At 33.9% G+C, this 12,223-nt stretch overlaps 1 protein-coding gene across 1 annotated transcript; it reads right to left on the bottom strand.

Moving 5' to 3' along the window:
• Window positions 1-10,372: 10,372 nt before the first annotated feature.
• On the bottom strand, window positions 10,373-12,223 carry LOC133871587 (uncharacterized). The gene is made up of 2 exons (XM_062309014.1): window positions 11,488-12,223; window positions 10,373-11,106 (listed from the first exon to the last, which is right to left on the bottom strand). The coding sequence occupies exons 1-2, from the start codon at window positions 12,221-12,223 to the stop codon at window positions 10,373-10,375; spliced, it is 1,470 nt and encodes a 489-aa protein (XP_062164998.1).

The following is a 12,223-nucleotide window of genomic DNA, read 5'->3' as shown; positions in this document are numbered from 1 at the left end:
TATCATGTTTGCATAATTGCTTCTTGAGTTGCATTCCTGCTCAAAAGAGTTCTGATCTCAGCATACTTTTGCATCTTGGAGTCTTTGAAATGTTCGTTGATAGGTTACTTTTTTCTTGCTTTTACCAAGCTCAGGAGATATCCAGTTAGGGTGAGAAACAATTAAACCATTCATAAACAGTTTGGATTCAATTATGAAAAGAACTTTCTTATGTTCCTTTTTTTAATGAGAAATGTTATTCTTCACACTATAATCATACTATGATGATGTGGCATGGGCAAGTAACCCTTGGATCTTTATTTTTTTTTTAAAAAAAAATCGAGAGCTACTAGCCCATCCCATGTCAGCATAGTGTGATTGTGGTGTGAAGTATGTCATTACTCATATTTAATAACTTAGTCAAGCTCAAGTCCATTTTCACTCTACAAAAATGCTCAAACTCCAAAAGAAATAATATTTCCATGAATGAGCAAGGAACTTGACTTGTATACATAATGTAATATAAAGCTGAGATTCATTCATCTTAATTTTTGAATAAGATTATTAAAAATATCAAATTTATGACTTTTACTTGGTCACTTGGTTATATAAATGGTATAAATTGTTAAAACAGTTTCCAGTACGGTGTGAATGGCACATTCTTCGATTTTTTCACACTCCCGCAATCACTATAAAACAACTAAAATTAAGAGACCCTGCTGGGGGTCTCACTCCGATGCCTAAGTTAGTCTCTGAGATAAAAGTATGCTCAATGTATAAAATAATTAGTCTATTGTTCATGTCTGGCTAAGAGGTGGAGTTAAACTTGAATTAGGTTTTCTACTTCAACTTCACCTAGGAGCGTCGTTAGAGTCTGATTGGACTTGGATTCCTTACCAGTAGGGGTGTACAAATGGAGCGGTTATAACCGCTCCGCAACCACTAACCGTATAACCGTTTTTAAAAGCGATTATAGGGGTTATGGAAAGCGGTTAATAACCACTAACCACCTATATATATATATATATATATATATATATATATATATATATATATATATATATATATATATATATATATATATATATATATATATATATATATATATATAATTAAAAAAAAAACAAAACAAAAAAAACTATGTTTACAACTTCAAGGCGTAACAGACTAACATTCCTGTTTACACGATTTTTAAAAATTTAGTATTATGACTTGATTGTTTGAGTAATGCTACATATCACCCTCTTGTCCTCCTTTTGTCACCCCAAAATTGATGTAGCTTTTAAAATTACCATTGGATCAAAATTCAATAGTGATCTATCATAATTTTAATGGTAATTTTAAGAGCCACATCAATTTTGGAGGAATAAGAGGGTGATATGTAGCATTACTCTGATTGTTTTGGTCTTGAGTTGTCATTTGGATTTGCAGAATGAGGTCAATTTGTTATGCAAAATTCAACATCCAAATATAATTTCTCTACTGGGTTACAGCGTTTATGGCGAGACAAGGTTTATTGTTTACAAACTGATACAAAATGGGTGTTTGGAAACTCAATTGCACGGTAAAAACATATTAATCTCATTCTTCTTTCTCATTAAAAAACCTGGAAAATGTAAGGTAAAAAAAAAATGGTGCAATTAAATAAAGCTAATATCTTTATTTTCAAAATCTCTTGCTGATATATAGGACCTTGTTGCCCAAAAATTAAATATAAAAAATAAAATGTCCAAAAATTATTAAATTCTTTTTTGAAAACAATTAAAACATGCACAAAAACCTGCTCAAAACAGGTCCAAAGCCCAAATTAAAAAGCGGTTTTAAAACTACCAGTTATAAACACAATAACCGTTATCCGGCAGTTATAAAAATAACCGCCTCCGCCAAGGCGATTAGCGGTTACGGTTGATAAAATGCAATAACTGCCTTAGGCGGTTGCGGTTAGTGGTTTTAGCCAATAACCGCTGGTTATAACCGCTTGTACACCCCTACTTACCAGCCCTGGATTGGTATCCCAATTTGTCTTGTAATAAGATTCAATTCCGAATCTTTATAGATTAGATTTGGACCGAGAGTCCTATCCCAATTCAATGAGTCCTAATTGGACCCGAATGTTATTTACATATATTACTAATACACAATCATATTAATATGTTAATTAATTAATTAGTTACATTATTAACATATGTTACATAATATGTTATGCCATATTATAGATAAGTCGTGAACTTACACTTGTATCTTTTCCACCTATCAAACATGTGTTGTTTCATAGTTGAACCACCTTTAGATATTGGATTCAAGATGGACCTCGTAGCAGTTGCGACAGTTTGGCATAGTATATCGATCCAATTACGCTTGAGGACTGATTGCAGGATTCTGAAGATCACTCATGGTAATTAGTACTTTTAGGTGATGTTGTAGGCTTAGCATTTGAGGCTCGATTGTGTATTAAGGATTTAGTTTGGACCTTTTTATATTGATGATTTGTATAGCATGATTTCAATCAATGTAATGACTATTAGTAGATGCTCTGGTTTTAGCTAATGTTGATAAAACATTTTTATGTTTTCGCTGATTAGTATTCTCTTTTTAATGAGTATAGATCTCTGAGTCTTATTCCTTGTGGAATGAGACTAGAAGATGAACCGTGAAGTTAATTACCAGTTAATTAATTTCTCAGGGCGTTACATTTTCTCCCTTGTTTTCTTTGCAAGGTTGTCTCCCTAGATTTGCCTTAGGGTTTTCTCCTTGTCTCTCGGGGTGGCTCCATGCCTCCTTGTTTTTCTTTAGGGTTTTCTCCCTGCCTCATTCCTATAAAAGAAACGGCATCAACAGGTGCCCAGTCTCTAGATCGGGGACACTTCAATGCTTAAGTCAGCTTTATTTTTTTATTCAGAATATCTATACTCCCAAAACGTTTATCATGACTTCATTTATCTTAAGTATATTGTTCTTGAATCTAGACTGTTAAAATTTTAACAGGAGATCTCCTGTTTTTTTTTTTTTTACATGATGGAAACAAGATCCTTTATAGCCACCATGTTTAGCTACATGAAGTACATATTGTTAGGGGTCTTTTTGGATTTGGGCCCGAATTCATTTGTGACCTTCTAAGTGTGTTAGTTCATATAAGGCATGATTAGCATAGGCAGCTGTTGGTTAGGGTGCATTTTGAGTAGGGAGAGTCAATCCCAACATTCATGCCAATTTGGTGAATCGATGACTACTGAGGCACTATGACTTGCAATAAAACCAATTAACGCATGATTCTCACAAGAAAGTATAAGAGGACCTACACGAGCAATCGATAGCAACATTAACAATAGTTTTGTTAACGAGGACAATGCAATTCAGCAATGATATGGTTCAATAATAATGTGGCTCAATAATGTTATAGTTTTAACGGTGATGCGAGGGAAATACAACATAAACTTCATCAAATATTATAGTGTTCAAGAAGATGAGTATATATATGGAATGTGAAAAGTAATAAGTGAATAAGGACGAGAGGATGTGACCCAGTAGTTGTAGAGTATGACAATTCTTCCTTGGTTCAGCTATAGAATGACCAATTACCCAACAGTCATATGGATAACTCTTGAAGAGCATTGTTTTGGATTTTGGTTAATGTAATACCTGGAAAAAATAATAAACAAACAAAAAAGCATAAAACTTAGAAATAAGGGTAAATTCAGACTTAGGATGCTTGATAAGCGAGGTACAAACTAACATGGGTTAGCTGGGGTGTCAGGATAGGATAAAGATCGAAAACTAGAAGTTCAAACTTAGAACAACTCAAGAATTTGATGTCTCGACCAAACATGTGAAGTACACCATCCAGAAGGGAAATCATCGACTATTGTCTGGACGGATTCAGTAATGTGTCTGGACAAGATTAGTTAAACGACTAGGATCATCATGCACACGGGGATTGAATGGATGAGATTGATAATTAATCCAAGATATCTATTATAGTTTGGACCAGAAATGTTGTTCATCCATACGAGACTGGATCCTCACGTGATGACTGGGGATTGGAGCAACGGGACGTTGATGGGAGCTAAATTAAATGTTTCATATGTCCTTACGTCCGAACAATCCTAATAACACGTTAGGACAAGCTCGCAAAATGGGCATAAAGTTGCCTATTTAAACAAATATGGCTTAAGGGAAAACATTTTGTTTTGCTTTTTCCATCCGTTTCGGACACAAAAAAGTGAGGGGAGAGTATTGAGAAGGGGGATTGAGTGTGTGAGAGGGAAAGATTGCATTCTTGAAGGATTTTGGAGCATGAGTAGGTGTTGGAAGTTAAACGAGAAGGAAAAAATCACAAAGGTAAGCAATTTTCTTACCCCTATATTTCATGTTGTTTTTAGTGTTGTAAGTGGTTAGTTTGCTGGCAAATGTTGATGGTGGTAGAATGCTAAAGAAGGTTAGTAGTATGTTTTAGAAAATGGAGAAAAACTAGGTTTTCTTAGGAAAAAAAGAAAGAAAGAATGATTTTTACATATGACTGTTGAAGCATTTGGTGTGCATGTGATGGAGTGTGAGTGGTGTGTTGTGTTGTGAAAAGAAGTTTTGGACGGGTGTGAATCATATTTTGAAGTGATTTTCGAGTGTTCATTCGAACGATTATAGTCTCGTCCGGACGAGCGTGTGAAAGTAACACAAAAAAGGGAGAACCCATGGTAGCCGTTTGGCACCGTTCGGAAGAGGCCTCATATCGGGAAAATCTGAGAGACTCACTTGGTAACCATCTAGATGAGTCTCGGACAAAACAACTCGTTGGGTGTTTCATTCGGATCCTGTCCAAACAATTATATCCCAAATTGGGACCTAAGGTTTCCAATAAAAGTTTGGGGATTATCTAAGTCCAATAAGGCCTTAGAGCTATAGAATTCAAATAGAACATAATGCCAACATGGTATACTGCAAACTAGTTTGGGAATGAGATCATAGCACTTAACTAGCGAAGGACTCAAGCAAGATTTGTAAGTAGAGCTTCCACTCAACTGTTAATTAAATTAAATGATTTACATGACATGTGTTTTATTGATTGAATGCCTTAATGCTCAATGTTTTAAATATGTACAACATGTATGGATTTATAGTGAATAAACCCCTCTTTACAATGTTGATGTATGATGATATTATGTTCACAAGGCATTTGATGTGAAAACCCGAGTTCAATTCTCGGAATGCCCCACGACCACGTTACAAATTGTAATTTTACCTATAAAAAAAAAGGCATTTGATGTGAATGATTTAAATAAAGAAATTTAAAGAAAATTTCATGTGCATGACATGTGATGAATTAAAGACTAAAGGAATAACAAAAAGAAAAGATAAGTAAAAAACATCATATGAGACGCGCCAACCTCCATTGTACGAGTATGAAAGTATGAAGTCATGGTGAAGGGGGAAAGTTATATAGTTATAATGCTTTTTATGTTAAAGTGATATGATATCTTATGTTAAACAAAATATAATGTTTCGTGGTAAAAAATATGATGCTTTATGTTAAAGAAATATATTATGTTTTATGTTAAAGGGATGCAATGTTTTATTTTAAGAGTTATGAAGTTTTTAAATAGTATGATGATTATGTTAAGAATTATGATGTTCTATATTAAATAGCATAATAGTTTATGTCAAAAGAGACACAATGTTTGAATTAAAAGAGATATGATTATTTACGTGCATTATGGTATGAAAGGGTGTTTACGAAGGTTGCATTTACTAAAGATATGTTTATGAAAGTATGCTTATGAAAGTAGATTTATGAAATGTACATTTACGAAAGATATGTTTATGAAAGCTAGGTTTACAAAGGGTATATTTACGAAAGTTATGTTTATGAAAGTTACGTTCACGAAATATATGTTTACGAAACCTAGGTTTACAAAGGGTTGTTTACAAAATTTATGCTTATGAAAGTTATGTTTACGAAAGCTAGGTTATGAAGACTATGTTTATGAATGGTATGTTTACAAAAGTATGACTACAAAGGTTATGCTGACAAATAGTATATTTACTAAAGAAATGTTTTACAGCGAACCTTTGTATTTTAGTAAATGATTATGATGTTTACAGAGAGTGTTTTTTAGGTATCCATGTTTTCAAGTTTTAACCTAGGCTCATCTCATATGTTTCTTGCGAAAAAATGTTTACTCATTGAGCCGTGAACTCACTTTCATCTGTAAAATATGCAAGGGAAGAGCAGCCATATTAGGTGATAGATATGATTTCCAAAAGAATTATGATTGTATAGCTTTTGGAATAGTCTTACAGATAATATGTTATGTAATAATGACAGTGTGATGGATATTGATAGACTTTGGTATGTAAGTAAGGTGTGATTGGGACTTTTGATGTATAATATAGACAAGTACAATGATGATTACGGTATAGAGCTATGGTAATTTTTGTTGATTATGTTTATAGTTTACAAAAAAAAAAAAAAAAATAGAAATTCTGCTATATATGTGTTGGGAATTGGTTTGCAAAAATATGTTTACGCAGTGGAAAATAAAATTCCCAAGCTAAGATCAAACTTTAATAAGAACATGTGAAGAACTATGCTATTTTAAAATAAATTGCAAAACATAAAGTACTTACTTGAAGAATTCAGCCACTACTTGGCTTTATGGGCAAGATTTTGCTCCTTACTTCTCAACGAAGAACTTAAACTAATGAATAATGAGACATTTAGATCTTCTCACCAATGACTAATGATATCTAAGAGAGTGGGCTCTCAACTTACTGTTCAGAACTTAAACTTATTATTGAGAGTTAACTCAAGAATATTAGTTCTTAGTAAAAACTAAAGAACTGTTGTAGTTGCTTATATTTTTTGAATAGTTACAGGCATATCTATTTATAGGCTCTGAATACTAGCAGAGCGAGAGAGTTAAGCAATCTGAGACCTTTAGATCTTCTCACCAATGACTAATGATATCTAAGAGAGTGGGCTTTCAACTTGCTGTTCAGAACTTAAACTTATTATCGAGAGTTAACTCAAGAATATTAGTTCCTAGTAAAAACTAAAGAACTGTTGTAGTTGCTTATATTTTTTTGAATAGCTACAGGCATATCTATTTATAAGCTCTGAATACTAGGAGAGTGAGAGATTTAAGCAATATGGAACAAGTTGTAGCAAAAGTTCTAGTTGAACTAGAACTTCCCTAGGGGTGGACGACTAGGGTTTGGAAAACCTTAACTTTCCATCTCATGGAGTTGACGCATGGGGCCAAGGAAAAATTCTCTGGCCCATGCGTCAACTGCAGTCCCTTTGGGCTTGGGTTTTATCCCAAAGCCCAATCTCCCTTCTTACATCTCATGTGCAGTTTATCTCTAACCCATGTTTTTAATGAATAAAAACAAACAGCCCATCAAATAAAAAGCCTGATATGGTTAAATTAAATCAGTTTAGTGAGAGACCTAAAGGAAAATAAAAACTAGTCAAAATAGTTCCGACTTATCAAGTCACTATTTAATTACAATTGATTTCACTAAACAATAGTAATTACACTCTGATTTATATTTTTTATTAAACCAATTAATCCTTTAAACTTATTTAATATTGACTTTTTATTCCTCTATGAAATCTTCCATAGCAAAATTTAAGCCAAGATACTGCAATTTAATTCTCTACCTCTTTTTCCTTGAGTCACTAATTTTATTTATTATTCTCGTACTCGTGAAAGACTTATCACATTTACATTATATTTTGGTATCTTATACCAAAATGATATGGCCAGAGACTGAGAATAATCAAATCCACAAAATCTATCTCAAGGGAAAATTTCTTATCATTTTAATAAAGGACTTAAATTCCTTCTTGAGAAAAACTTTCTCACAGTGTTAATTGCAATCACCCAACGCACGAAGAATGTTGACCATCAATTTAGTCTTACCCATAAATGTATCAAAGCGATCTATACTTCACATCTGAGTACACAATCCTTTCAGGATTTAGAATCAGTATCATAAGTAATCTTGGGAGTATGAGTTTTTCCCATCGACAGTATTTTAGTGAAAAAACAACTCTCATGGTCCGTTCAGTGCATAACACCTACACATCAACCTGAAGCCTCCAACTTCGTCTGATCAAGATAAATCACAAAGATTCGATGTGTAACAGTCTTCACAAATGGAATGTCCAATTCCATTACTGACTACAAACTATACAAAGTTTAAGACTACAAGGATTATGGACTAAGACCTTGTGTGATAACCCTGTTACTCATACCATAGACCATATTCAATATAATACAAGGGTCTTTCACATGCAATATATACATTATCAATATTAAGCATATAAAATATCATGTATTATGCTTAAAATAGATCAATGAATAACAACTTAAGAACTTTATTCATAACAAAATTATATGTCAATAGTACATTGTGATTTAGGGCATAAACCCCAACAATATGATCTCAAAGTATAGTGTTAGCACTCCTAGGTAATTTATAAATCGCATAAATATTGGGGGTGTTACATTGAGGTTGGCTCAAACCAACCCCTTAGGACTGTCTTGACCACCCCTAGAATCCCTCTAGGTGCCTTGAGCCACCACCAAATTCCCAATAGTGGGGCCAAGCCTAACCCCAAAGGACTTTAGGGGTTGTTCGGTGTGATACCCCAATTATTATATAAGGTTAATTGAGCTTCGAAATGGTTAATGGCTTTGATTAGGTTCGTTAGGGATTGTTGGAAGTAAGAATGTTGACTTCTGTTCATGGCCGAACGTTCGAAGTGGGATAGCCGAATGTTCGAGTCAAACCCTGATGCCAAAAGTTGGAAGTCCAAACGTTTGCCTGTAACCCTAATGTCGAATGTTCGATGTTGGATGCCCAAACATTTGAATATTTGTCATATGCTACAGTCAACCGTATATCAAAAAGTATCGCCCGTGTGTCTGGTATGTATGTTAGCAAGTACACCGAACGTTCAACTAGGGACCACAGAACATTCAACAAAACCTAAAACCGTTGGATAAAACAATGCATCAAATGTTTGAAAAAAGTGACCAAACGTTCAACAGAAATGTGTAAGAACAACTCATTCTTATCTTTAGACACCCCATGCCTATAAATACCCCATCCCTCGCCCCTTTCACCTCATTTCCTGCCTTTCCTTAAGTGTGATCCTAAAGTGTGAGTGAGAAAGTGTTTTGCAGAGAGAGAATGAGCTCTCTTGGTTCTTGTTCTTCTAAGGATGAAACATTCCAAGCCCAACTCTTTTCTTAAGTTGTTATAATATTTGGTTAGTTTTCATGCCCTAGCTTTAGTTTTGTATCTCTTGTTTGTTCTTGGTTTTAATACTATATTAATGTTTCATTAGTGGTTTGATGAGGTTTAACATACCAAGTTTTGCATGAAGATGTTATTGAGGCTTAAAACTCTTTTAGAGATCATATTAACACCTTAGGACTAGCTTAGAAATGGTTTTGTGGCTTTTAGGTTTGGAAATGGGATTCTGCCCCACCATCAAACACCTTCATTGGACGAACATTTGATGTCAAGGCCGAATGTTTGACCCTTCTGTCCAAACGTTCAACCAACGAACAAAAAGCCTATTTTGAGCTTATTTAGGATTTAGGGCTTGTTTAGCTCGGAATTAGGATTGATGACAGGTCTTCTCTTAGATTTGGAGTTGGAGAGCATCCAGAAGATTACTCGGTGGAAACATATGATTCAAGTGAGTAAAAACTCACACGATACTAACAAGTATATTTTTCCCACATAGCATGATTTGTGTACCAAACCTGCGTGTTTACAATTCACATGAAAATACATTTTTTTTTAATATTGTGAACTCTATTATGTGAAAATGAGTGATGAATAATAAGATAATAAAAATGATGAGTTTATAAAAGCATGTATGTAAAAAGATGGTGAATATTAAATTGCATCGTATGACATGCGGAATAACGACCATGGCTTACTATACAGGTTAACTCTATTGTCAAAGGTTTATTTATTTTTATGTTTGGCATTTAGATCCAATGGTTGTTTTGTGATCAGCGCACCATGTTTGAATGAGGGTCGGTTACAAACATTATCAGCAGCGTGGGCAACCCGAGGTCAAACTCGGTCGGGCTGCTAATGATGGACGATGGCGTACATATCCAAGACACTAGTGTTATATTACAGGTCCCTCAAAACAGTGGCAGCCCTACCAGGAAGGGGTTAATATCCTTGGTCAGTGGCAGACCCAAGTAATTGACATTGGAGGGGCCAATAAATATAATTTAAAATAGAAATTGAAGAATTTGTCACACAATGTGTATCACAAAAGTACATTATAAATATGTGCCAAAATTAATATATTAGCAACAAAAACATGTTGGCACTAGTACAAAAAGACAGAAATATAAAGTGTTCAAAAATCTAATTTACGTCCTTTTAGAGAAACAAAATCATCAAGTATCGAATCTAAATTGAAGCTCTCACCAATTTCCCTTTCAATATATACAACTAAACTATTTGCAAGAAATTCATCATCTATTTTGTTGCGAAGTCTTGTTTTAACAATTTTCATACCTGAAAAGGCTCGTTCGATAGTCGCTGTAGACATTGGAAGAGTCAAAACAAGACGAATCAATCTATCAATAAGATAGTATGTCTTTGATTTTCCTGTCTCTGCCAATCCTTGACATAATTCTGCAACGGAAGACAAATTTTGCAACTTCAAATCATTTTGCACATCAAGTTCAAAATACTTCAACCAGAGTCCCAAATTAATTTTCTTCTGCTCAGAAAAATCAAGAGGATAATATACCTTCGTAAGACTACATATATCATCAATTTTAAATGATTTATAACCATCCTTTGGATCCAAAGCTGAGCTAAGTGTCAAAAGTTTGACTGCCCTTTCACCAAATCTACAATTAAGCTCTTGCAGTTGAAAGTCTATGGCAGTATTGAATATGTCAAAATGATAATGATGCTCCACTGTAATGTGATTCTGTTCATTACGACCTCGACCTTCAATATAACGAGCACTCAAGTTTGGGATGTCAATTTCAAATTTTTTGGAGAAAAAGGCAACACTCTCAAGCAATTTCTCCCAATCATCATCTCTCGGCTTTTGGATAAGTATTTTTGCAGCAGAAACTGAATTAATAGCATTCAAAATGTCTTAAGATTTTTGCTGCAAAGCTTGACAAAGAACATCACAAATACCCATGATTTCACTCATCAAATGTAAAATAAAAATAAATTCGAAGGATGTAACCATTTTATAAGCAGCATTAGCATCTCCCCGTTGAGAGTAATTAGCTCCTTCTCTTCTAATTATTTCAAGCATTGAACAGGTAGCATCAAACATACTTATTAGGCTACAAATAGAATTTTAATGAGAACCCCAACGAGTATTACTAGCTCGTTTCAAAGTGCCAATTTGGTTAGCTCCTTTTCCAGTTTCAAGATCACCAATAGCTCACATATGTGCAATTTTTTCTGCTTGAGCAGCTTGTAATTGATCGTGACGTTTACATAAAGCACCAACCATATTGATAATGAAATTCAAATTTGTGAAGAACTCATGAACATAAATCACTTCTCTAGATGCAGCAACTAATGCTAATTGCAATTGGCGAGCAAAACCATGAACATAGTATGCATAAGGACAATCATTAAGAAATAATGCCTGCAATCCTTTCCATTTACCATGCATATTACTAGCACCATCATATCCTTGTCCACGAATATTTTGAATGTCAAGTCCATGATGAGAAAGAACATCAGATATTTTATTCTTGAGAGTCAATGCCGATATATCTTTAACATAAACAAGATCAAAGAAGCGTTTTTGTATAAAACCATATTTGTCAACAAATCTCAAAACAATAGCCATTTGTTCTCTTTTAGACTCATCTCGTGCGTCATCAACAATAATGCAAAATTTAGAGTCTCCAATATCTTCACGAATTTTATCTCGCACTTTACTTGCCATGACTTGCAAAATCTCCTTTTGAATTCTATGTGAAGTATACTTTGCAGATTTAGGAGCATTTTCCAAAACAACTGTTGCAACTTTTTCAATATATGATGCCAAAATTTTAATCATCTCAAGAAAATTTCCTCGATTTTTTGAATCAAGAGTCTCATCATGACCTCTAAAAGCACATCCTTGAAATGCAAGCCACCGAACAACATCAATAGAAGTTTTTATACGTAGTCGATTATTTTGAATTTGTTTAGTACTTTGTGCATTCAATAATTTATCCAT

This window comes from Alnus glutinosa, chromosome 6 (assembly GCF_958979055.1).
Source record: "Alnus glutinosa chromosome 6, dhAlnGlut1.1, whole genome shotgun sequence".
Taxonomy (NCBI): Eukaryota; Viridiplantae; Streptophyta; class Magnoliopsida; order Fagales; family Betulaceae; genus Alnus; species Alnus glutinosa.
The sequence above is the reverse complement of the archived record's forward strand: the minus strand, read 5'-3'. Positions and strand labels throughout refer to the sequence as shown.